Source organism: Chrysemys picta, chromosome 8, assembly GCF_011386835.1.
Source record: "Chrysemys picta bellii isolate R12L10 chromosome 8, ASM1138683v2, whole genome shotgun sequence".
NCBI lineage: Eukaryota > Metazoa > Chordata > Testudines > Emydidae > Chrysemys > Chrysemys picta.
The window spans coordinates 3,916,465-3,944,011 of NC_088798.1; the positions used below are offsets into that span (position 1 = coordinate 3,916,465).

The window sequence follows — 27,547 nt, forward strand, 5'->3', positions numbered from 1 at the left end:
ACTTGATTCTGGTCAAACCTTTATTCTTTCTTAAATAAAAACTTCTTCTGTTTTGTTATAAGTGCTCACAAGCTCTGGGTGATTTACAGGAGCGGTGGCTTAAGGTAAAACTGATAAACCGGGGCACAGTGCTCTGTTGGCAGCAGAGGATCTGGAATTCTTGTGAGCAGCCAGTGCAAGGGGTTAGATATCACTGGGGAACGATTCAAAGGGATTTGAGGATTGGGGTGCACCTACTGTTAACCTGCAAGGCGAAGGAAGGGCTAGCATAAGCCCAGAGGGCTTATGTAGGGCTGGCAGTATCAGGGAGCTGATACCCAATTACCACAAGAGAGACTCCCTCCCACTGGAGGCAGAGGCTAACAATGTGACTCAACATCATGGGTACCCCAAGGGGGGCAAAGTTGTGGCAGTACATAGAATATTCCCTGTTCCAAACAGCATCATGAATGAGAAGAATTAGGCAATTATTTCTAATGACTACGTCCAAAGTCTGGGGAGGCAAACTGAGATTGTGGGGGGCAACTGTTCCCCTTGACCAAAAACAAATGATACCCTGTCTGGTAGGAATGTATTTCTGCAACTTTTACCTGGAGATGCCAGAGGGACAATCTGGTGCCTGAGTTTATGAGTCTGCTTATCACCCTCTGCCAATATTTATTTAACATAGATGATTGGTTTCATACTGAAAACAGCATACACCATTTGCTTTGCTTATAAACTTTGAGATGTCACACTAAATTAACCCTCTAAGTAATGTGATATTATCTAAACTGAAAGTCATCTTTTGCCAACAGGAAAATTACTTCTGCTAGAGGGCAGCCACCTGTGAATTTAAATCCTGGCTTGGTAGGGTTGGACTGGGCTTCAAAATGCATTCCAAATCCTCATGCTTTTTGGACTCTTTATTTTAACCACATTTTCTAAAAATCACTGTTGTCCCTGACAAGGGAGTAGGGAAAAGATGCAACAGGCATCTGAACCATTTAGCTAAGGTGACAATTTTAATGTGGAATGCAATCTCCCCTTCCCCCCCATTGTGCAAAGATTTTGTGTGCATATGTGGAGTGGAAACATGAATCATAGCTCAGCTGGGGGATGGAAGAAGAGGTAAGGAGATCAAAGGGAGGAAAGAAATTAAAATTTGCATCGAGATCTTTCTATTCCATTTATTCCATAGTATTTAGTAGTATGCCAAGGTTGTGCACCTTCAATGCACAGTTTGTACATTTGTTTCACTGAGGAGAGAATCAATAATAGGATTGTGTGCCACACATGATTAGATAGAGTGAAAATATGCCTGGTATCCACCGCACGCCAGAAGGCCACCTGTACAGAAATGTAATTTCCAAAATTAGTGCCTTCAGCATGGGGCACCTGTGGAAATGGCATTGAAATACAGTGTGGGATATGTTATGACTTCCATGAGGAAGCAGTAGTACTATGTTTGCAGGATAGTGGGCAGGCCTGGGAATATTTCCTGCAGTAGTTGGGACATCTGGGGTTCTGCCTATATTGGCGCTTTTAAAGAGACAGCTTCATATTGACTGAAACTTGAAAAACATTAACGTTTCAGCTAAAAGGAATAGAGATGATTGATAATTTTTTCTGTTCCCTTATTAAGTTTGTAGAAGATCCGTTCCTTCATCACCAGTTTGCTTTACTTCCTGCTTGCCACTGTCATATCATCACAAACCCATATGTAAGACTTCACAGTCTGAGATATGATTGTGATGTCATACATTCAGCATTATGACCTCAATGAATAGGTAAATAAGAGAGAAAGAATGGGCTGGATGGGAGATACTCTTTTAAGACACAAATATCTTTTGTAGCTGTCAAAATATAAAAGGAAAATTGGGGTGTTTCACACTTAAAATTAATTTATCTAAATTTCACATTTGTTTCATAAAGATTTTCTCAGTATGAACATCCCTCTGTAACTTATCTGCAATAACGTTTATATAGGAACGTTCATCCTAGAATCACAGAGCACCTTACAAGTACTAGCTAATTCTCAGGGAGGAATGAGGGACCGGAATTCGTACTTTTGGGTTCTTGTCCTAACTGTGTACTGACTCTGTGTGACCTCAGGTAAGTCACTTAACCTCCGAGTGCCTCAGGGCATTCTGAGAATTAATTAATGTTTGCAAAGTGCTATGAGCACCACAGATAAATGGTGCAAGAGAAAGTCAAATGACTATCATTATTGATCTCTATTAACATAACTATTAAAAAAGGAAAAGTAGATAGCAACCAATATAAATTAGAATTGATGAAGTGTAAAAAAGACAAGGGAAGCTAAAGACAACAGGAAAAAATCCGTGGCTGCAAGGCTAAGGTTAATAAGAAGGAATTTCTTAAGTATATTAGGAACAAAAGAAATCCTAGCAACTGTATAGACTCATTACTAGATGGAGATGGTAACATTGTTAATAATGATGCAGAAAAGACAGAAGTATTCGTAGATATTTCTGTGGTATATTTGGAAAGAAGCAGGACGAGGTGCTTGTATCATGTGAGGATGATGAAATACTTTCCAGTTCATTAGTAAACAAGGAGGATGTTAAACAACATCTACTAGGGAATGGGATAAACATCCCACAATGCTCTGGTTTAACTGGTGCAATGTGGGAACGCTGAATTGGTTTCCTATTTGTTGGAAAGGTAATATAGAGGCATTCAACAACCTAAAACATTTGAAATTTCCTTCCTGCACATTTTTTATATATTTTTACTTCACTTCTGTTGATTGTATATGTCCTTCAAATGAATATAGAGCTTCAGTGCTTTGTTATTATTATTAATTATTATTATTATTATTATAATGTACAGTCAAAATAATGTTGGTCATTTAATACACAAAGCTGTGAAACTTAGAGCGCTAGAACGAGTTTGCCCATTAGCTTGAATGTTTCCTGCTGCTGTAATCGTGATCTATTGTGTTGTAGGTGTGCATGACACTTCACAGATGAATACAAGTATGTTGTGCCTTCACCAGGAGGCTTACAATATAGCCTACATCAATACCCCCCTAAGATGTCAAGGCCTTCGAGAGCAGGGAAGGAAGTGGGGTGGTTCAGACACAGTATACAATGGATAGAGAAGGCAGTTCTTAGGGGAGCGTGGGTCCCGCACTGGCAGTATCCAAGCTCTAGGGATAAGTGGCGTGTCGTTGAAAGGCCCCACTGAAGTAGTGTTTTAAGGAGGGATGTGAATGAAGGTGGCAGATGAGCATATGAGAAGAGGAAGACTGTTCTGGGACTAAGGGACAAGGTAGGAGAAGGCAAGAAGCTGAGGATGGCAGAAGGGTGTATTTGTATTGGTTGTGAGGGGGAACTGGCTATGGCCAGAGCAAAGGCAGTGGAGGGGAATGAAGAGAAAAGGAGAGCAGAGATGCAGACCGGGGAGGAGTGGTGCTGAAGCTTGCATTTAATGCAGAAGGTGAAGGAAGCTAGTGGGGGGGGGTGGAGCTATAGATATGGTGACAGCGATGGAGGAGAGAGAGAGAGGACATGTTTGCTGGGCTTTTGGAACGGAGGCGAGATAAGCAGGGAGGCCAGAGAGCCACTGTTTGTTGGGGCTCAGGTGGATATGTTCAAGGTTCGGATAAGTGCTTCAGCAGCGGGGAAGAGCATGGGATGGCAGACTGTCGCAATCTCGTGAGGGAACGTTTGGCAGGAGGTAGCTGAAGTCCAAATTCTTTCCCTCGCTACTGAAACAGATGCTGACAAGTTGATTTGGGCCAAAATGCAGACTTTGTAAAAATGGCTTCAAAATAATCTCATGCTGGTAGGAATGATTTCATCATTAAAGAAACAATCAAGGGGATAGGAAGCAGAAAGGGTCCCTGATCAGTCTAGCTGTGTGACACCCAGAAAGTAAACACGTAGCCGGAGGATAAGCATGTTGGATTTTTAAAATGCTTCATTTTATTGCTAATATGAGCCATGACATTTTAAAAGCGAGGGCCCAGATCTTCACCTGGTGTAAATCAACATACCTCTGATTTACACCAGCCAAGAATCTGGCCCGCTGACACCAAATCCTCCTTTGAATTACACTGGTGAGATCACTGTGATAGGTGACTGAGAAAACCAGACAGATCCACGGCACTTTACCAGCATCAAAGAGATTGCACCAGTGTAACCAAGGGCAGAATTTGATCCACTATTATCAGGATAATGTCCCCTTACAATTAGTACAGAGTTTGGTTTAGCTTTGGCAGTAGTGCTGGCGGTGGAGAATGGAAACAGAACATTCTCTGTGACATCCTGAGGCATCAGTCTGGTGATCTTCAGGGAGGATTAGAACCAGGTCCCTTCTGTCACAGAATTTCAAACACCCTGTGGGGATTAATAAAGCTCAAGTTCATACGTCATATTCACACTGTAGGATTCTTTTATAATGACATTGTTTAAAGTAAAAACTCACTAATATTGAACATGTTTTGTGACATGTAAAATCATCCCTATATACAGTTTAGTCCAGTATAGTTTAGTATCCCCTATGGACTAATGCGTATGTCTGTATATAGTAAGCTATCATTTTGCACCTACATCTTGATGAGGAATTACATTTTCATTTATCAGTAGCCAGCCCCCATTGGCCTCCCCCTGAATGTACTACTCCAGCTCAGTCCAGGCAGTGTTCAGCATGAGTTTGTAATCTCAGAGCTGCATCTCCACATTCAAGATTTGGGTGGCTGCAATCTTCTCCATTTATACACACTAAAGACATGATTTTCCAGAGGTGCTGAGTCCTCACAACTCCATTTGAAATCAATGGGAGCTACAGGTGCTCATCACCTCTGAAAAAACATCAAGCCCTAAACATAGTCATTAGGCTCTGGGCCATTTCATTTCAAGTTGAAAGTGTCGTCCTCAATTGGACACGTCAGTGCTAATCTGCCTAGCTGTTTTGTGATGGAGACAAAAATCAGATAAGGTATAACATGAGCAATTGCCACTGATTTAATTTCTTGTGACGTAATCTATGTGATCTCCCAAACTCCAACTGGTAGGGCAGCCTGACATTACCCCACTGAGCCCCTTCTACTCCCCCAAACCTTAGAACTTGTTGTACCGTAAACCCCCCAGTACTCACTCTATTTCCCCCCTTTCCTCTTCCGTTAGGAGCTCAGTCTTTCGCAGTTTACGTCTGCAGGCGCGCTCCTCGCTGCTACTGACGCTGGAACTCTCCTCCGAGCTTTCGGAAGTTAAATACTTGATCGCCACCGCATCCTTCTCGTTCATTTGCAAGCAGAGGCAGGAGGATTCGCTCACCTTAAACGAGTCCCCCCACATGCTTTGGCACATGTCAGTCCCATTTGCATACACCTGGATGTCAAACAAAACAGATGAAATTTAAAAAAAACACCTCACCCATCAAAAACATTTGGGCCTGATTTGCCGTTGCCCTTGGTCATTTCTACCGGTGTAAAGAGGATCTAAAACATTGCCAAATCAGCCCGGTAGTGTGTGAGACCCACTTAGCCTGCGGCGAACCACTTTGCAAGGTGCAGGGCAAAGAAGAATATAGCCCCTTATTTTCTAAGTTGTTTTCACATGCTGGGTGCCATTGATGAAAGCCAGTGTGTGTGTGTGTGACCCCATACAGCAAGAAATGTGCCAGGACAGTCTGACATGTATTTGTTTTAGTGACCTTTGTATCAGACAGAGTTCTGGAAGCTGAAATCATCTATTACTCCACAGAGCGGTGCAGTCTAACAGGTTCGTGGCTATCTAGAATTTCACTGTTGTCAGTATATGTACATTATGGCCATTCAGGACCCCATACAGAGAGTACAGGCGGAACTCAGAACAGCCACCCCCTGCTTGTAGGAACTCCAAGGGAAGTCAGAGAGCCACAACATCACCTGCCCTTCCTCAGAGTGAGTCCCCCAAGGGGACATGTCCAGCTCAAGGAAATTACAGGTCCCTGTACCAGTTTAAAATGAATCTGTCCTATATCTTGTTTTGTACCAAAATCTTTTTTGGAAGCACTACCTAGAGTGACCTTTATGACCACACTGCAAATAAACCTCTTCACTGTTTTGTTTATGTCATGGTAACCTGCTGCCCTCCTGGCCTGGACTCAAATAAACATTCATATCTTATTGGTTGGAGAAGCTAAGAACAGGTAGCCTTTAGGTCAGCAGAGTTGGCAGGTCATGTACTTTAGCAAAGCCATGAATAGGTCATTAATGTTATCTTTTTTTGCACTTTGTCCTCCACATATTTGCTGTTGATTTGTAATACCTTCTGTTTAAATTGTTGCAAAAGAGACTTAGCTACCCTGCAAAATAAAGCTGATAAAGTACTTGGCATATGCGGGATGGCAAATGAAGCAAGCTTGGGAGTAAAAAGCAGGAAGTATTGTTTAGTGATTGAAGGACTACTGAGGTCTATTTCTGACTTTGTCACTGACTCACTCTGCAACCTTGGTCTAGTCATTTAACTTGTCTCTGCATTCCTTTGTTAGTGGGAAATGAGTATAATACATATCCCAATAGGGGTGTTGTCAGACTAACTCAGTGCTTGTGAAGCACTCTGAGAGCCCTGATGGACATTACTATAAATATTCAAAGTATTGTATGGTCTATTGTTCTCGTTGTTATGCAGACGCCCTCCCCTACACACTGTTATTGCTAATGGAAGTGATAAGTGTGCAGTGAGTGTAGTGGAGCCCTTGCCCATAAGCATTAGTTCCTATAAATATGCTGAGTTTCCAGTAGTGTGGCAAATTCTGCCACATGCAACAGCTTTTCGAGTTACCCTTGTCACCCATGTGTGTCCATATAATAAAGAGAGTCTCTTCCCAGACGATTCACTCTGTGCAAGTCACTCATTTCTCTGTGGCTCAGGGATCATTGGATGAAAGGTGCTATAACTGCCAAGTATTAATGATTGTTATTTGTAGGCTAGCTCCTCAGGCCCAGTTATGTGGGAGCAGGGGTGGGGCCATCATGTCCGTGAGTTGCACCCTCCCCCCATTTCCCAGAGTGGTCTCTTCTTCTCCTGAAGAAGCTGTCTCTTTCTTTGCTTGGGGGAGGTGGGGGGGAGATCTTGGTGTATACCGGGGTTCTCAGACGTTTGTACTGGTGACCCCTTTCACACAGCAAGCCGAGTGCGACCCCCCTTATACGTTAAAAACACTTTTTTATATATTTAACACCATTATAAATGCTGGAGGCAAAGCGGGGTTTGGGGTGGAGGCTGACAGCTTGTGACCCCCCATGTAATAATCTCGCGACCCCCTGAGGGGTCCCAACCCCCAGTTTGAGAACCCCTGGTGTATACTATGCTTGTGATATGCAGGAGGTCAGACTAGATTAGTTCATAATGGTCTCTTCTTACAATCTATCATCTGGGAATCATATGGAGTCCATTCCAAATAGCCCTCAAAATCTCTGCGCTGTAATGTAGCGTTTAAAGCTAAAACGGAATGGCAGGGAGCTGGCTTCATCTAAGCTGCAGTTGCTGGAGGTGCTATGCTCGTGGAGGGCGAAGGCGGGCAGCAGGCCACTAACTTTCTCCTCCTTTTTGAACATGTGCTCTCTCTAGTGCAGGTCTGAGACTGCCAGCCAGTGCACAGAGAGCAATGAGGGGGATCTAAGCCACAAGGTGTGCAAGGGGCTCTGCATCCTTTTCCCCCCTGCACACCCAGAGCAGGAAAATCTAGCCCTCTGGCTGTATCTTCTCTATTTCTGTCCCTTTCACTGGCTTAAGGCTTATTCCTTCAGTCCTGGCTATTTCCTTACATCCTGCTGGTCAGTTCAGGAGCCAGTAAAATCTATAAATATGCCTTTCTGTATTCCCTTATGTAAGGGACGTTTCTAGATTGAGCCCTGGTGTCCAACAGACTCCAAATCACTCACTCGTACTCTCATACTTGCTCGATTAATCTTATGCAATTCACTTTATTCTGATCTTGCTGCTATGGCTACAGGATATTCAGAAGAGAATCGACAAAGCATACCAGCCCTCAAACTGGTGCAGAGGCTTTTCATTTCTCCAGGCCTCAGGCTGTATTCTACTTGTGGGCTTTGCTCTAAGTTCCTTTTGCTGAGTGCTCTGCATGCAGAACAATGATACCATGTGGCTGATAAATTTTAAGATAGCATGTGTAAAACTGGCTAGGATCCATTGTACATTTTTGATATTCAGCATTAGTTCCAAATACTCCTTCCAGCCATTCACATGTCAAATGCATGGCTGTTGATTGCTTCACCATATGGGTTAAAGGCACTTGAAGAAATAAAGCATCTGTCTGCAATGCACTGACACTCGAGAACTCGCTGTGCCTTTTGGATATCAGCAACTTCCCTTCCAGAAGCTCACTCCAAGCGCAAGCAAAGTCTGACTTTTTCAGCGTTTCATTTTAACCCTGAAAGCATGTTTTTTTAAATGGTTTGGACAGTGCTTTGAGGTGTTTTGGCTATTGCCATGTAAACAAGCAGAATACTATTAATTTGAATTATGTACCACAGGGGTTCTCAAACCTCATTGCAACGCAACCCCCTTCTGACAACAAAAATTACCACAGGACCCCAGGAGGGGGGACCGAAGCCGGAGCCCGCCCGAGCTCCCCCACCCTGGGGGAGGAAAAAGCCAAAGCCCCACTGCCCCAGGCCGGGGAGGCCAAAGCCCAAGCCCAAAGGCTTCAGTCCCAGGCAGGGGGCCTGTAACCTGAGCCCTGCCACCCAGGCTGAAGCCCTCAGTTTGAGAACCACTGATGTACTGTATTACTGTGCTTTGGTAATCGGAGAGAGCCATGATGTGATAATTTTGCTGGCAGAGGTTGTTATTAAACATAACGGGCCTTGCACCTTGTGCAGTCATTGATACCTGTAAAAAACAGGAGTAAAACATAACAATTGTGATTGGGCAGCATTATAGACCCCTTTTCTACAATTGTCGATGATCACAGAAGGTCAAGGCCATGGATAATCAGGCCCTTGTACTTTTGAACTGAGTGTATCTTTTATACGACATTGTACATTTCCTCTCCTCAGCTCCTCCCACGTGTATATTGTTTGTATAACATAAATGTATCTTCAAATCTTTCAGTTAGATGATTCGTTTTGTTCTATAACCGAAAGCCTCTATGTCCATTATCATACATGTTTCTTGCCATTTAATTAAAATTGCAATAAAGAACAATTGATTCTAAAAACCATTAACACACACACAAGCTCTCTCACCAACAGAAGTTGGTCCAATAAAAGATATTACCTCACCCACCTTGTCTCAATAATATTTTTGTAGCTTTTAGCTTCAGATGAAATGATTATTGCCGTGGAAATGAATGTGGAGTAGCAGAGAACTTGCTTTGGAGAATCCTCTTCTTTACTCTCTTTCTAACCATCATGAGCAGTATTTGGTGATGACCGTGGCCAGCCAGGGGCGTGGCTCTGTGTTTAGCTTAAGAACTGCAGCGTCTGGTTCGAGTTGATAAGACTTCTGGATTTGCTGCCCGGTCTTTCCCGGCTGATGGATATATTTTCTTTAAAAGTAACTACCAGTGAGTTTAGGGATGGTGAAAGGTGACAGAAGGTTTCAGCCTATCTCCAGAACAGGCACAGAATGAGCAGGGACCAGCTGTAGCTATCGGAAGGGCGCTCAGAGCCAATTTTCTGAGGGGCTGTTTTCCGTCTTTGCTTCAACCAGAGCTGCATGGATTCTCAGCACTTCCGAAAGTCAAGCCCTTCGTCTCCACAGCCCATTAATTTATAGTCTTTTCTGCTGAGACTGCCACTTGTGGTGGGTTTTGTAATGCAGACACCAGCCCCACATCATCTCCTCTCACAGAGGCCACTGAACAGCCTTCAGGTGGCAACTGCAGTCATTCGCCACCACCCTGTTCCACCTTCAAGTAACAGTGACTTGGAGGCGAACAGCTTTGCAAGCCTAGTACCCGTTTTCACCAATGAATTTTCAGTTCAGTCCCCATCCTCTGTCCTCAGGGAACCCTGCTGTGTGAGCAGTTCTCACAGGCTCATGTAAACTAAATCTTTATGAATATTCAAAACCCAGTTACTGTATTACAGTCCCACACTACACAATTTTCACCTGCTCCAAAGGCCACTGAAGTAAGTGGAAAGACCCCCATTTACTTCAATTAACTTTGGCTCAGGCCCCAGACAATTTTTTTCCCTAGGATTCCTCAGTGACCCCATGTGAGCCGTCATTTTATACTCTTGCTCAGAAGGCTAGGCACCACAGCCATCAGACTTTTATCAGAAGGACTGGGTGAGCTCATATAAAGTCTGTCAGTGCTGCTGTTTAACCAGCAGGGGTCTGAGGAGGATAAAGGAAGAAAAACAGGGGGAGTCTAAGGATTTCCACAGGGATCTGGAGGACAAACTCTCTTCCCCGGGGGAAAAAAGCATGAGTGCAAAAGTACAAACAGGGTAAAGATGCGTCAAATCTAAAGGGTAAATATTTTAAAAAAATGTGATTTAAGAGCTTACATCCCATTTTCAAAAGAGACATAAGCACTTAGGAGCTCTCATCGAAAGTCCATGGGACGCAGGCTCTTAAATCACATAGACATTTCTCCTTTTGTTGTATTCTCCAAGTTAATATTTCTCTACACTGTAGTATCTAGGCCAGTGGTTCTCAATCAGGGGTACATGTATGCTATACACTGAAATGTATATTATACACTGAAATATATGTACAATATTAATACAGTATTCCAGTTGATTTCTTTTATAATTATATGGTAAAAATGAGAAAGTAAGCATTTTTTAAGTAATAGTGTGCTGGAACACTTTTGTATTTTTTATGTCTGAGTTTGTCAGCAAGTAGTTTTAGATGAGGTGAAACTTGGGGCTACACAAGCTAAATCAGACTCCTGAAAGGGGTACAGTAGTTTGGAAAGGTTGAGAGCCACTGATCTAGACAATACAATGGTTAAAATATCAGGGTCTACTTCTTGCCATCCTGCTTCACCCAAGGTGAGAAATTAAATAAGAAAAAATCTGGTACACCTCTACCCCGATATAACGCGACCTGATATAACATGAATTTGGATATAATGCGGTAAAGGAGCGCTCCTGGGGGGCGGGGCTGCGCACTCCGGCAGATCAAAGCAAGTTCAATATAATGCAGTTTCACCTATAACGCGGTAAGATTTTTTGGCTCCTGAGGACAGCGTTATATCGGGGTAGACATGTATAGACAAAACCTGGAATTGTAGAAGTCCAAACAATTTACCTGTTGATTTTTTTCCCCCAAAGACTTTTTTGATGAGTTAACCCCTCAGGAAGTAGCGCTCACTGTCTTTTAATTCTCTTATTCCTGTAACTGATCCGGTGTGCTTTCTCACCTTATTGTAGGGGATGCATTCGTTTTTACAGTGGTTCTCTCCATTTTCATCCCATTCCCAATCTGTCAGCCAGTTGTGGATGCAGGTGGCATCATTTTTACATGCTTCATACCTGCATGGAGGTTAGTGAGGAACAGAAAGTAAAATTATTTACCTCCTTGTTCTTCAGAGATGTCACTGGATTACACGGATGTCACACAAAGACGGGCGCATGAGTTCTGCTAATACTCTGTGCTTACATAGCACTTTTCCTCCAGTGATCATATTATCTCCTTTTTACTGTAGGGAAACTGAGGCAAACTCCATCTTTGATCCATGGACTTTCTGCTCTCTTATACCCAGCATCTACAAGGAGCCAAAATTGGACAGCAGCAGCCATTTGGGGCAGGCACCCCAAGGACAGACCATCCTCAGAGAGAAGTGGGGAATTTTTATATTTACAAAAGGAAAGAAGCTAATAATGCCAGTTTGAAGGGTGCTGTAAAGAGTCTGTAAAGTCTCTGAGTCCCAGCTGCTGGGACTGGACAACGGGGATGGATCCCTCCATAACTGCTCTATTCATTCCCTCTGAAGCCTCTGGCACCGGCCATGGTCAGAAGACAGGATACTGGATGGACCATTGGTCTGACCCAGTGTGGCTGTTCTTATGTTCTAAAGAAATGGGGAAAGCAATCAACTAATGAGCAATTAAATAAGGTCATATAAAAATAGTCCAAGAGCCCAGGTTCACTAGTTCTAGGGGGTTGAAGCTGGGGGCAGAAGAGAGGATGTTAAAGGAGCCCAGAGGACTATGGTTTGATAGGAACTATTTTAAATGACAATTAAATAAAAAAGCAGGTAAATTATTTGTAATCGTCAAGTACTGTAAACTGTTAGCCTATATAAGGAAAAAGTAACTTATTACTGTTACTCTCATGCTTCCTCCCTCTCCTATTGTTTGTTATATTCACGTATTGGGCCTTATCTTCCCTAAAGCCCAGATTTTGCAAACACTTACACACCAGCGTACCTCTGTGTGTCTGAGGCCTGGTCTATACTACAGAGTTATGTCGACGTAAGGCAGCTTACGTTGACCTAACTCTGTAAGTGTCTACACTAAAGTGTAGCTCCCACTGATGTAACTCGTCCACTACACAAACTTAATAACTCCACCTCCGCGAGAGGCATAGCACATAGGTCAATGCAGTGTCAGTGTAGACACTGTGTTGCTTACAGCGACTATTGCTGCCTTTCAGAAGCCGTCCCATAATGACAGTTAAACTGGCGCAAGTGCTCCCGGAGAGGACACGCACTGCCACACAAGGAGCGTGGTGTGGACATACAAAAGCGATTTACTTAGTGTGGTGGCCACACATCGCCGTAACTTAGGTCAACTTAATTTGCAGTGTAGACTTGCCCTGAGTAGTTTCAAAGATTTCAGTGGAATTACTCATCTGAGTAACCCCAAGAGTTCCTAAATCATGAGCCAGGGCTAGAAAAATCAAGATTGGCTTAAAATCATGCAAATGTTTAAAAAGAAGACATTTGGTGGGTTTTTTTTCAATTTGCTTTCTGTTTTTGAATCTTCAGGGTACACTCAGGTCCCCTTTTCAAGGTTTTCTCTGCAACCATGAAGGCTAGAAACTTAATTTTTTTTTAAATTAAAGCTGAGATTCTCACATAGTCACATAACTCCAGAAGCTGGGGCAAGACTCAAAATCAAATTGCAAAGGTTGGCACTATTGTACACACAAAGTTAAGCCCTAGTTTATAAGCTCTTTAGGTCCAGGACTATCGCTACTAATGGATTTGTACAGTACCTCACACAATGGGGCCACAATCCTTACTAGGATTTTAGGTGCTGGTGTATTATAAATAATAAGAACAACAATGCATTCACATCCAAATTCGGCCCTTAGTCTTTGAAAACTTAGGAGCGATCAAAGCTATTTTAAACTTGTTTTCTATACAATGTGTGCAACAAGCTGAAAATACTTTTGTCTCACATTTTCACATTCAGTCAGTTTTCAACAGCCAAGCTTTTATGATGCAGTAATCACCTGGTAGTGCTGGAGTGGACTTCTGATACCAGGAACTCCACTCAGTAGTGATACAATGACATGTTAAACTTTAAATTGTACGAGTTCAACTTTTCAAGGATAGCCTTTGGCGAACTCTGAGCAGAATAATCTAGGAAGTGTGTTGTCCAAAGTCCTATGTTGCTTTGTTGATCACAAGTCTCTCTCCATTTCGAGAAAGGACTCAAATCTGTTTCCATCACACCCCCTTGTGGGGGTAACAGCAAGAACAGATGGAGGATAAACGAGATCTGAACTGAGCAACGACTGGGTGGGAGAATGGAATAGTCCCAAGCCTGCCCACATGTGAATCTGCTGCTGGACTTTGGGGCCCTGTTGGCAGTGCAGGTCATAGACTGGCCAATTCTTATGATCCAGCCTTAATATGCCACTGACAGGCAGGCTTGGCCAGTACCATTGTGCTGCTGTGTCTGGCACTGGTACAGCTATCAACATCAGAGCTTCAGCAATTAGGCTCCAATTCAGCACATGCTTAACTTTAAGCATGTGCTTAAATCCTTCCCTCTTCAGCAAAGCACTTAAAAACATGTGCTTAGGAGTATTGCTGAATAGGGGGCTTGACACTGTCCCACAGGAACCTGAATTAATCACTATTTGTATTTATCATCTATATTAGTATAATGTGCAGGGTCCTCCGGTCAAGATCAGTGCCCCATTGTGCTGAGTGCAATACATACATGTAGGAAGAGACAGTCCCTGTTTTTCATAGGCTTTTTTTTTAAGTCTCAAGGGGGAGCTAATTGGGGGGGGGGGCAAAATTATGCAAGGTCCTGACATCTGAAGAGATTCATGCTGTCCAGAAACCCACACATGGCTCCTTGAGGCATGAAAAAAGGCTTGTGAAAAGCACAAATGCAAACTTGAAAGCCCCTCACACCAGCCAGCAGGCACCCTAAGGCTATGGCTACACTGTAGCTTAAGTCGAGGTAAGTTATGTCGCTCAGGGGTGTGAATTAACCACTCCCCCTGAGCGACATAATTTGTGCTGACTTAAGCGCGGTGTGGGAGAGCTTCCCCTGCCGACAGAGCAACTGCCGGAGGCTGGAGCAGTTAAGCCGATGGAAGAGCTCTCTCCCATCGGCTTAGAGTGACTACGTTAGAGAGCTTATGGTGGGGCACTTGCACTGCTGTAAATTCTCTAATGTAGCCATAGCCTAAGGGTACGTCTACACTACCCGCTGGATCGGCGGGTAGTGATTGATCTATCGGAGATCGATTTAGTGCGTCTACACTAGATGCGATAAATCAATCCCCGATCGCTCTGCCATCGACTCCGGAACTCCACCACAGCGAGAGGCAGAAGTGGAGTCGACGGGGGAGCGGCAGCCGTTGATCCCGCGCCACAAGGACGCGAAGTAAGTGATTCTAAGTTGATCTAAGATACGTCGACTTCAGCTACGCTATTCTCGTAGCTGAAGTTGCGTATCTTAGATCGATCCCGCCTAGTGTAGACCAGGCCTAAGACTGATCTGCTTTTCACAGGGCAGGTTACTTCACTGCTAAGTATTTTTTATTTTGGTGCTAATTCTTATTTGAATGTTCAGGATTATTTTTCAGAATTCATGCTTCCCCTTCTGATGGGCAGGGGCCCATTTCACAGATGGGTCAGAAAGAAAGCCGCCCACAGGGCTCTGCACGGTTCATAGGGACTTTCAAAGAGACCAGTTTTAATGCTGATGGCAGCAGGAAATCCTATAACAATAGGAAGAAAGGGGAAGGCCCCAGGCTAGTCAGATGAATTTATTTTAAATGAAATCACTGCTCTCTCAGAATCTTATGCACATTTCTGGCCACAAAGACTACAGTATACAGCAGGCACATTCACAGCACATGGAGAAAGTAGGTCACTTCCCCAGGAGCGCTGCAGCATACTAAAAGGACTCCCATGAGTACAATGTGGAAAATCTTGGAAATCCTACTTTGGAATGTCAAGGAGAGTGGGAAGTTCGTTCAAAATACCTTTTTAGTCTCTGGCCTTGGGTGGGACGAGAGAATGGGAATGACACTGAAAGCTGTCAGACACACACCCATGCATATAATATATTGGGTCATTTGTATATTTGTGTCCTATGCCAGGTATATATGACACCAACTGGAGTACCAGATGAGTGGGATGCATAAGAAATAGGATGGAAAGTAATACTGCAGATAAATAAGTACTTCTTATTTGCTCACTATCTTCTTGGTGCTTTCCAGACATTCAAGAAGGGACAGACCTTGTCCCGAGGAGCATAAACTCCCAGACCAAAATGGTCTTTTCTTTAAGGTTACAAAACATGATTTACCAGCTGGTTCTGTTTATATTCAGCTAAACCACATGAGGAAAACTGGAGTGCTTTGTAACATCACGGAAACCCGTAATATACATTACAGGCCTAATTCTCATTTGCTTTCCACCACCCTGGCAGTGGAAAAGGGGCCTTAAAATTGGCATAAATTACATGGGCTATGTGTATTTTCTTTCACCATTATGCTGTTCTTTAATTTTACGTAACAGATAGATAATGACTTTTTGTATGATTGATATGGATTGTACAAGGTTTATTCTAGCTTTCAGTGGTACCTCATATTGCCTATTATGGGCCTGCTCCAAAGTCCACTGATATCCAACAGAAAGACTCCAAGGCCCAGACCGTCAAGGGTATGGTGCCTAACTCCTATTGATTTTAAGGAGAGTTAGGTGCCTACATACCTTTGAGGATCTGTGCCCAGCTGACTACAATGAGCTTTGGATCAGGCCTTGAAACAACAGATGGAATTGCAGAACAGAGTGGAAGTCGTCTCCTCGCTTATTGGTCTGATCACTTCCCTCTGAATCCTTTCCATTGTCTTCCCGTCCATGAGTGCATCAGATTTAAGTTTCTTGCCAGCACCTTCAAAATGCTATATAACTCTGCCCGTCCCTTCGACTGTTCATATTTCATGTCACTCCCTTGCCCCCTCTGCTCTGCCAACGATGCTGTCCTCAGTTGCTCCTTTATCAGCTTTTCACATGACACCCCTCCATGCCCTTTTCCATGCTGCTTCTTATGCATTTTGAAGTTGTCACCTTCCAGAGTTCATGCACAAGACCCTTATCGCTCCATATTTAAGTTCCTCTTGAAGCCCTACTTTTGCAATGCTTCCTATCATGAATCATGGTGACATGTACATAGAGTAAAAATTAGAGAAAAAAGTGATATGTTGTTTCCCATTCCCCCTAACCCCTGTCTACATATCTGTCTGTCTATCCTTGGGACAGGGATTGTTTTTTCTTATCTGTCTGGAAAAAGCCAAGCATATACTGGGCACCACGATAAATAAAAAGACAGCAATTCCTATACAAATACTGACGAAGAGTCCTGTGGCACCTTATAGACTAACAGACGTATTGGAACATAAGCTTTCGTGGGTGAATACCCACTTCTTCGTATTCACCCATGAAAGCTTATGCTCCAATACGTCTGTTAGTCTATAAGGTGCCACAGGACTCTTTAAAAACAACAAGGAGTCTGGTGGCACTTTAAAGACTAAGATTTATTTGGGCATAAGCTTTCGTGGGTAAAAACCTCACTTCTTCAGATGCAACAGGACTCTTTGTCGCTTTTTACAGATCCAGACTAACACGGCTACCACTCTGATACTATACAAATACTGTATATAAGAGATGGGCCCAACCTGGAATCTATTATCTAAACACCTTCAAATTTCAGTGGTGGTGGTTTTGGATTTGAATCCACAGAGCTGAGCCTATCCAGTCAAGTTAAAGGTCTTGGTCCCTGTCTCCCAGGCACTCAGAAATCTGGGCCCAGCATATCTAAAAGACCGCTGAAAGCTCCAGGATTAAAACCATGGTCAACAATTCTGCTCTTCCAGCAAAATGGAATTTTCTACAACAGGATAAAAGTCATTGGTGGAACACACGAGCTTTATCCTTCTTCGACCTGCCTTCTCTAGCTTTGACACAGAGCAGAGTGGACATATTTAAAAAAAACAACCCACCTCACCCAGTGCACTAAATGCCCCACTAACAACTACGTGGATGAAACAAAACAATCACTATGCTCTCAAAGGAACTCACACAGAAAACCAATAAAAGACAAAAACACCCTGTCACCCACAGGTGAACACGTTTCACAAAGTGATCACTCTGTACCTGACTTATCAGACCTCATCCTCAAAGGAAACCTGCATACACCTTCAAAAGATGAGCCTGGGAATTTAAGTTCTTAACTTTTCCAGATACTATAAAATGCAGCTCTTCAGAAGTTAATATGCGGCTCCTTGCATAGGTGCTAACTCTCGGACTGGAGCTACAGGCGCAAACTTTTCAATGTGCCAGGGGTGCTCACTGCTCAACCCCCAGCTCTGCCCCAGGTCCTGACCACACTCCCCCCCTTCCCCCAAGGCTCTTGCCCCTTCCCCCGAGCCTGCCCTGCCCTCGCTCCTTCCCCTTCCCGCCCAGAGACCCCTGCACACTGTGAAACAGCTGATTGTGGTGGGCAGGAGGCACGGGGAGGTGCTGATCAGTGGGGCTGCCGGCGGGCGGGAGGCAGAGGGCGGGATGGGGGGAGCTGATAGGGGGCTGCTGACGTATAACTGTGGCTCTTTGGCAATGTACATTGGTAAATTCTGGCTCCTTCTCAGGCTCAGGTTGGCCACCCCTGCTATGAATCATGGACTGAATAGAGATTAGGGGTGCTGGAACAATTTGTATAGTGGGGGTGTGGGAGCCATTGAACCAAACTGTAAACCCTGCATATAATGGAAACCACTTCAAGCCGGGGGTGTGGCAGCCCCCCCCATCACCTCTAGTTCTAGTACCTATGATAGAGATACTGGATTTATGGCTTATTTCAACAATTGGTAACCTACTAAACCCCATCCCCAGCATTTTCCCCTCCTTTCCCCCCTATGACTGGACAGGTATTTAAGGGGCACTTCACCTTGAATGCTCTCTTGAAATGTATTAACTACTTAGGCTAAACAATCTGTTCCATCTTGTATTTATCTGTGATACTCTGAGTACATTTCCCAGACTTGAGGAGATCTGTGTAAGCTTGAAAGTCTGTCTCTTTCACCAACAAAAGTTGGTCCAATAAAAGATATTGTCTCACCCACCTTGTCTCTCATCAATTTGAATGGAAGACAGGTGTCTAAATCTTCTAGACTGCTCTGAACATCTCAACCATTATTTGTATTACATTCACATCATTTTCCCAGTAAAGCCAAAATTCTCTAGTTACTATGCACAAGCCTAAAGGTAATAGAGAAAATAGATCAAATGCATTTTTCCAGCTCCTATACGTGCTCTAACATAGCTTTGCTAAATACCAAGGTTTCATGATTAAAGATCTACATTTCACATCTCTCTATACCTATAAATAGATGCTGGATCTGGATCACTGGAAAATCAGAATTCTCACTTCTCCAGTGGGATCCAAGATGTCTAGACCTGATGATTTGCAAGATATTGGGCTTAAAACTATCCCACCACCTGCCTTGCATCTCAAAAAGTAATTTTCACTACCTGCTTTTATCTGAGTTGTATTTGGGGGAAGCAAAAATTAACTATTTTCGGGTTAGATCATTATCATTTTTATTAAATGAGGGCTGTTTGAAAACTGCTCTGAAATATGGAGTATTAGAAGTAGTTTCAGCAGAGATGGATTAGTAGACAAAAAACAGGTGAAGAGGCAAAAGGTTAAAAATAAATTAAATTTATTACATAAATGAATTTATGTTAGTTTATCCCATGATTCCACAGTGTACTTAATAGGTACAGAAATAAAGGAATTGTATCTATATCATGGGCACATATTTAGATAATATATGTGATTATGCTGCTCACATAATTTGTCTTTCCAAAACCATTATAAACCATTATATAAACTGACTTTATACTAGACTTGGAGATGTCACTGAGTACTGCCCATGCCAGTTATGTTATTATTTACAGGGTAATAAATTCAAAGGGGAAAAATTAGAGGTGTAGGAAAACAAAGAGAAGTTGAACAAAAGAAGGGAGATAAATGATGCAGAGTGCTATCAAATTTTGTTGCCACTTGTTTGGGAGGGTCATTATTTGCACATTTGTGGCTACCCCTTACATGAGTAATGCAGGTATCTCAAATATAACCAAAACATATGAGCAGTGTAAAGTGTTAAACCTACCAGTCATCACAGAAGTTTTGGCACAAAGGAACAAACTCAATACCAGCAGTGTAGTTGGGATTGATCCAGTGAGCGGCATGTGGGGAACACCGGTAAAAGCATTCAATTTTCTTCATGTAATCCTCACAGCTATATTGAGTGAGAAAAACAACAATTAAGTCTGCTTCTCAGCATCCAAGATTACAGTCCACACTTTCCAACAGGACCATCACTATAGATTAGATGGAGCAGTTTAAATCCATCCTCTCGTCCTATTTGTGTATAGATTCTAAACTCGTTCCTTTGATGTTGGGTGCGGCTTCTGCCTGTGTAATTACTGGAACTGGACAAATCATGCAAAAAAGTTCCTGAATATTCCCTCTAATTTTTAAATGAATTAATTCATCATATTTGGGCTTCTTTTGTATTTGCTTTATACAAACATTTGAGCCACTGAGTTTTTGCTGGCACAAAATGATCAAGTTCAAGGCAATAATAAAATGTAGCCTCAAACCACAGCATCAAACTTTGTTTCTGTGTTATAGTTTCATGATTTCACCAGGATTTAGATTTTCTCTAGTCCAGCTGAAGTTACTGAAAAACCACATATTGTAGTTGTTCTCCTGGGAGTGGCAGGAGATCGCTATTACTTTTGCAAATATGTTTTTGCTTAATTGTTTTGCACTTTCATTCTTTTATTTGTGTAGCCTGTCATATTTTAAACTCTAAAAATCTAGCAACGAACTATAAGCCTCAGTTAGGAAAACATTTTTTATGGTTACAAGGCTCACAAGACTACAAAATTTTTTTCTCATTATTTGCAATTTTCCTTTCTGGCTTTCCTTTTACATTTTGTTTTTTAAGATTTAATCTAATCGATCTGTTTTTTTAAACAAGGGACAACTACAGCAGTACAAAGCAGGCATGGTTGTAAATGTGGCTTAACCAGCCAGTTAAACCAGGTTTGTTACTGGTTTGTATTGCCAGATGATTGCACACCAGAGAGAGCATTTTTTAAAAGAGCAGGTCTTAAGAGCTGTCACTCCCCTTCATGAAATGGCAGAAACCACTCTGCCTGAATAAAGTGTGATTAAGACTCCATGGATTTTTGGGCGAGGAGAGAAGGAGCAAAGAGGAGCTGGGCAGAGGGGCCAAGATGGGGGCAGCCACTTTAGGCAACATCTCCAGAAAAACCTATGGAGTTTCCATCAGAAATTCCAGGGGGAGTTAATGTTGGCAGTTTCAGCTATTGTGGAATAGTCCTATTGCACCAGGACATAGACAATATCAAAGCTGACTTACGATTTACTGAGATTCCCACATCTGTTCCAGTAGCTGTTGCTTACTTGAATTACTGGTGAATGAGCCAACTGCTCTGTGAAGTTTGCATAGCAACAGGAAGCTATTGGAAATAAAACAAAGAGACTCCAATGAGGGTTTACTTTAACACTCAACATTTGGAAAACTCAACATTTAGAATGAATCTTTTTGGCACTTAATCCAAAATGGTAACTACTGGGAGGGAAGCTTTACAAAAGAAAGACTTTCTACGACTTGTAAGTGAATGATCTCGGAAATGATAATGTGCCCGCTGATTAAGTGGGACTGAACTGGCATCAATATTGTTTTGTGAGAATGTATTCAGTCAGTGCCAAGAAGCTAAGTGGTGTTTAACCAGCTGTCATATGCTGGAGGAGTGACATTTCGGAACTCCAGCCTTTTCATACAGAAGTTACCAAATAAAGAAGAAAAAAGATGACATGCAGTGAATATTGGTTTTAGTCTTATATTTATATCCAGTACAGCATTTTAGTTTTCATACTTTTTAATCAGGTCAGAAAGTTAATTGGGACTATAATTTGTGCACTGAGACATCACAATCCAGACAATTATGCTGTATTTTAAATATTCTCATACTCATATCAAGCCCAAATCATCCCTAGTGTGAGCTTAAGTAAATGGAGTACAACTGGATGAAATTTGGATCAGACATTTTTGAAGTTCAGTTACTGAAGCCAATCGTTTTGCAGCCGGTCTCAAGGAGAGCAGTATCTGGCTCTGCAATTGGCACTGGACGTAGTAAGGAAAAAGCCAATAAAAGTTGCTTTTCAAACAAACCTCTTATTGTAAATATTGCACAGTGTTAACGTAATTAAAAGGATGGCAGGGACTGTTAGTTGATGCAAAGGTCAACTTTTAAACTATTCTGAAAATTCTCTGCCAAAGATTAAACAGCTCTTACATTCAGAGTACAGTGTGCATTCATGCATGTCCAGCTCAGGGCTTGGTCTATGCTTGTGAGTCCCCCCCTCCAGACATTTATCCCTTTTGCAGGTGGATGTTGCTAGGATAGCAAAAAATAGGACTACAGCAAACTTGAACATGGTCATTCTGCACTTGCCCTGTAAGGGAAGAAGACGTTTCAGTGAGGTCCTTTATCTCTGAGAAAAGTTTGGTATGAAATTTCATACTCGATTATAACACTAATAGGAAGCACTGTTTAGAAAAGGAGAAAAATTAAAAAGTGCTAAGCAAAGATGTACAGACAAATATGTATACGTGTATTTGTCCCCTTTCTCTTTCACAATATCTTAATACTGTATTATTAACAGGCAAGATTTTGAAGCCAAGCAGGGGAAATGACTGAGATCAAGAACCTCAGGCACTGAATCTTAACACAGCTTGAGATTCATGGGAACATACACATTGCCATATTACATCAGGCTAGAGGTCTAGCTAGTCCAGTAGCCTATTTGGGACAGTGGCCGGCACTAGCTGCTTCAGAGGACAGTGGAATAATAATAATACCTATTTCTTATACAGCACTTTTCATTGATAGATCTCAAAGCACTTAATCCTCACAAGACCACTGTGAGATAGGGAAGTATTAGTATCCCCATTTTACAGATGGGGAACTGCAGCACAGAGGCAAAGTGACTTACCCAAGGTCTACCATCTCTATACAGTCATTATTTTGTATACCTCTATCTTGTCCCCTCTTATTTATCTCCTCATAAATTAAGTAGTCCTAATCTTTTCCATCTTTTTTCATATGGAAGTTTTTCCAGACCTCTCTAATCATTCTTGCTGATTGTTTCTAACCCCTTGATATTTCTGCTACATCCTTTATGAGATACAGTGGCTAGAATTGAAAGCAATATTTCAGGAAAGGTCAGACTATTGACTTATATAATGGAATTATAATATTTGCCATATTGCTTTCCATTTCTTATGCATCCTAACATTTTTGTTTGCTTTTCTAACCTCTGGTGCACATTGAGCATAGATTTTCCTTGAGCTATCCACAGTAATGACTGGGGATAACATTTTCAAAAGCACCTCAGTGACTGAGGACCCTAATTCCCTAAGTCATTTTTTAAAGTGGGACTTAGCTCCTAAGTCACTCTGGCTTTCTAAAAATTTTGCCCCAGGTCTTTTTTCCTGATTTTTTTCAGTTAATTTATAACCTCATAAAGTGTACCAACTAGGCAAAAATATTATTGTGATAACTTAGATACAAGCAGTAGATTAAAAAAAAATCATGTATAGCAAAGTTAGTTCTAAATAGTTAATTTAAAAAAACAATAAATGATTTCAGGTTTCCTATAGATACACTGGTGTAAATTTATCCTGGTGTAACTACAGTGACTTCCCTGGCTTTACAGCATGGATGAATTTGTTCCATAAGTTCCAGGTTTCTGTTGCATCCTGTAGAAAATTATGCTTTACATACAGTGACAGGTGAACTCATTCTAATGGATTTTAAGACAATGGGCCAGATCCTCAGCTGGTGGAAACTGATGTTGCCTCCTTGACTTCAGTGGGGCTCTGCTGATTTACAAAAGCTGAGGCTCTTTCTGCATCTTCTAAAGATGATGAATCCAAAAATAAAAGATACAAATCATTCTGAGACCAACATTTCCCCAAAATACAGATTGCGAAAGTATGTTAGTGAACTATTTATGTAAATCTAGAACCTTCCACATAAACCACATCATAATTATTTGTGCATATTATGAAAAATAAACGGCAATCCTTAGGGAAAACTCCCCATGAACTTTATTGGAGAGTGTTGCCTGAGTAAGGACTGCAGGATCAGTCCCTATATTACCTTTCAGTATAAAGAAAACAAAATATTACAGGAAAAGAAAGCTGTCTCTGCAATTTGAGTGTTTTCTCACCTCCTCCGCTGTCTCTCTGATTGTTACCTCTTCCCCACACTGGAAAACAGTAAGTAGCTTTGCACGCTCTCTTCTCTCTATATATCACCTAGTATCCGTGCCCCAGAGTTTGTTTGCCTCAGGAGAGTTCCTTGACTCTTTGGAAAGCTAACAGGTTTATCTCAGGAACACACACAATTGGTACACAAACTGACCTGCAAATAATGCTCATTTACTGCTTGCAGATCACTAATGGTGAACAAGAAAATACAGGCACGATAGATAAGGTTTTTGAAAAAGAAGCAAAAAACCCCAAACAAAAAGCAACACCCCCCTCGCACCAACATTCACCAAGAGTTCTAGAAGGGATAGAAACCTTTCTTGCCTGATAGTATAAACCAATCGTTAACTAATGGGGGGTTGGAAGAAATAGCCTCTATGAACAGGTTATTCCCTATCTACCTACCACAGGGTTCCTTGCACCTTCCTTTGAAGCATCTGCTACTGGCCATTGTTAGAGACAGGATAATGAGCTGCACGGATCACCGGTTTGATCTAATATGGCAATTCCTATGTTCTTATTTATTAATTATTATGATTCTTTGCATTGCGGTGGATCAAGACCCCACTGTATTATATCCGTAAAACAACCACTCTCTTGCTTTTAACGGGCGTTCTGCAGAAAAGAGTCATGATAAGCTTAACTCTAACTATGGATCGGAACATTTACAAGCAGACGCTCAGTAGCATGCGAGAGTCCTGGATCACCCTGTGGCACGTCAAAGGAGACACACCAGGTATGTGTAGCAGCCCCCTGTGTGTATTTTGGGTTGCAGAGGTTGCAGCAGCAATCATCAGCACAGAAGGGGTTAGGAAACTTTCAGCCAAATTCAGACACCGTGTAAGCAGGTTGGCTTTGGTAGTATTTTAAACCCACGTTGTACTCACTTTGCATGGATGTAAATGACTACACAAGGTGCAAGGCAGTTGTGAGTAGGGACTGATTTAATTTGTGGATTAATAGATTTCAAGGCAGAAGGGACCATTAGATCATCCAGTCTGATCTCATGTATAACACAGGGCTACAGGATTTCACCCAGTTACCTCTTCATCGAGCCCAACAATTTGGCTATGACTACACTAGCACTTTTATCGGTAAAACTTTTGCCCGTCAGGAGTGTGAAAAAAACCACCCCTGACCGATAAAAGTTTACTGACAAAAACGCCGGTGTGGACAGTCCCGATATTCGGGGCTTTGTCTTCTATAGGCACCTATTGCCCCCTACCTGCTGTCCTGATTTTTCAAACTTGCTGTCTGGTCACCCTCGTTTGTTCCAACTGTGAATTACCTTCACTGTTAAAATTATGTGCCTTATTTTCAGTCTGAATTTGTCCGGCTTTAACTTCTGGCCATGGTTTTCTGTGTATTCCTTTCTCTACTAGACTGAAGAGCTCTTTAGTATCTGAAATTTTTCTCCCTGTAGATATTTATACACTGTATTCAAGTTATCTCAGTCTTCTTTTTGATAAACTAAACAGAGGTTAGCTCTTTACATTTCTCATTGTACGGCATTTATTGCAGCCCTCAAATAATTTTTGTGCCTCTGTTCGAAACCCATTCCAATTTTTTCAACATCCTCTTTAAAATGTGGACAGCAGAATTGTGCATTGCATTCCAGGATCAGTCTCACTAATGCTGTGCACCAAAGTAAAGTCACTTCCCTACTTCGACTGTTTATACAAGGATTGTATTAGCCCTTTTTGCCACAGCACCACACTAGGAGGTCATGTTCAATTGCCTGTCCATTATGACACTTAAATCATTTTCAGGGTCACGATCACTGCTTTCCAGGATTTCCCCAGTCTGTTGGTGTGGCCTGGCTTATTGACACACTACTGGCTCCTTAGAAACTATTTCATTTTATCCACTTAGGTGCAACTAATTTCATTTTTTCATTTCACTCTGAGAGGCCAATTAAGTAAGAGAAAAAAAAACGTATTCAATCCTGAGTGGACTGGGAATGGCTGAGCCATTACAAACATTGAATCTATCTCCCCTTGTAAGTATTCTCACACTTCTTATCAAACTGTCTGTACTGGGCTATCTTGATTATCACTTCAAAAGTTTTTTTTCTCTTACTTAATTGGCCTCTCAGAGTTGGTAAGACAACTCCCACCTGTTCATGCTCTCTGTATGTATATATATCTCCTCAATATATGTTTCACTCTATATGCATCCGAAGAAGTGGGCTGTAGCCCACGAAAGCTTATGCTCTAATAAATTTGTTAGTCTCTAAGGTGCCACAAGTACTCCTGTTCTTTTTGTGGATACAGACTAACACGGCTGCTACTCTGAAACCAATAATAACCAGAATTCATAAACTGTACATAGAATCCCCAAATCGTCTGAAGAGTTAGAACATTTTTAAAGCTGCCTCTGGCCTGCAATAATATGTACATCACCCTCTTTGCCAATCTAAGCAAACATTATTAATTTTTACTTTGTTAGACTTCAGAACAATGCTTTTGGATTCATACTGCTGACTCTTAAATGTTAGTATTTTTCTCAAAGAGACACTTCTGATGGTCCCAGTTCTGCACTCTTTATACAGAAAAGAAAAATCTGGGGTGAAATCGTGACCCTATTGAGTATTGCCATTATGTCAATGGGGCCACAATTTCAGCCTGGTTCTTTTGTCAGTGTAAGGAATATATTAAGTTATAGGTTGGTTTGAAATAAGACTTATTTGCTTTCTTCCAATTTGTGTGCATGTATGTGCTCTGGAGGACGGACATTGAAATGGATAAGACTCCTCCAAACAGCCACAGGAAAGGCAGGTCAACTGTAATTTTACAAAAACCCAGAGGATGAATCACTGGAAAATAAATCTGGGATTTGAATAGACTGGTAGGTTTAAAAAAAACAAAACACCAAACAAAATAAAGGAACAAACCTCAAAAAGCAAAATAATTGTTTACAAAAATGTAATTTCGAGACCAATGTTGGGCTTTTCAACCCTGAGAGAATAAAGGAGGCATGTGAAGATATATCTTAAAATAACAACATTATCTTATTGCAGTGTATAAACCTCCTGAAAACATGAAACTGAAATCTGTTTCTGTACTAAAATCTTTCCCCCTGCATTTTGCATTCTTGCTGGATTGGTGTTATGAGGTTGTTCCTAGACTGTTGGCAATAGCTTTTGTATTTTTAGAAAAATAGTATTTTTTTTTTTGGAACACTCCTTGCTGTACAAAGCATGAAATGGGCTTTGTAAACAGAAGAAGAAAAGCTGGGTCCAGTTTAGCCGAACTCTTACTACAGTACTAACCAACAACTATCATGACTCCATCTCAAATTGTTAATATTTGTTTGAAGAAGTATAGTACGGTACTATAATTTTCCATTATTTGATGCAAAATATTCATTTTTTTTCAGCTGTGGAATACTGATTCTTTTAGAATTTGCTCTTCATTTATTGTATGCAGTGGTGTTGTAGCCATGTTGGTCCCAGGTTATGAGAGACAAGGAGGTGAAGTAATATCTTTTATTGGATCTTTTATCTTCTGCTTGTCTCTCACCAACAGAAGTTGGTCCAATAAAAGATATGACCTCACCCATCTTGTCTCGCTTTATTTATTATTATTTAAACGATATACACCAGTGCAAACCCTTTATGTTGATGAATTGCACCAGAGCCAAGTGAAGCATCTAACATCAGCACAAATTTCCTTAATACATATACGGGGCCCACAAAGCTGCTAATGGAAATCTCCATCTTATGATTGGACTTTATTTTACAGAAAAACATAGGAATTGCCAAACTGGATCATACTAGTGGT

At 41.7% G+C, this 27,547-nt stretch overlaps 1 protein-coding gene across 2 annotated transcripts; it reads right to left on the reverse strand.

Annotated features, from left to right (window-relative positions):
* Positions 1 to 3,909: 3,909 nt before the first annotated feature.
* On the reverse strand, positions 3,910 to 23,961 carry LOC101949247 (riboflavin-binding protein-like). 2 transcript variants are annotated; one of them, XM_008166741.4, is made up of 7 exons: positions 23,726 to 23,961; positions 21,787 to 21,946; positions 20,847 to 20,946; positions 19,566 to 19,694; positions 11,335 to 11,446; positions 5,107 to 5,339; positions 3,910 to 4,346 (listed from the first exon to the last, which is right to left on the reverse strand). In XM_008166741.4, the coding sequence occupies exons 2-7, from the start codon at positions 21,932 to 21,934 to the stop codon at positions 4,328 to 4,330; spliced, it is 741 nt and encodes a 246-aa protein (XP_008164963.2). In that variant the 5' UTR covers positions 21,935 to 21,946; positions 23,726 to 23,961; the 3' UTR covers positions 3,910 to 4,327. The 2 variants fall into 2 exon arrangements, with proteins under 2 accessions (XP_008164963.2, XP_065409816.1); XM_065553744.1 differs by having other exon boundaries at positions 23,656 to 23,781.
* Positions 23,962 to 27,547: the final 3,586 nt, after the last annotated feature.

Bases quoted from the DNA above. Each gene is read 5' to 3' on its own strand.
- LOC101949247 (XM_008166741.4), bottom strand. From the start codon at position 21,934: ATGACCATGTTCAAGTTTGCTGTAGTCCTATTTTTTGCTATCCTAGCA. The intron at 20,947-21,786 runs GTAAGAGCTGTT...TATTTCCAATAG, and splicing joins ATGCACACTGTACTCTGAAT to CTTCCTGTTGCTATGCAAAC. The intron at 19,695-20,846 runs GTAAGTCAGCTT...CACTCAATATAG, and splicing joins TGTGGGAATCTCAGTAAATC to CTGTGAGGATTACATGAAGA.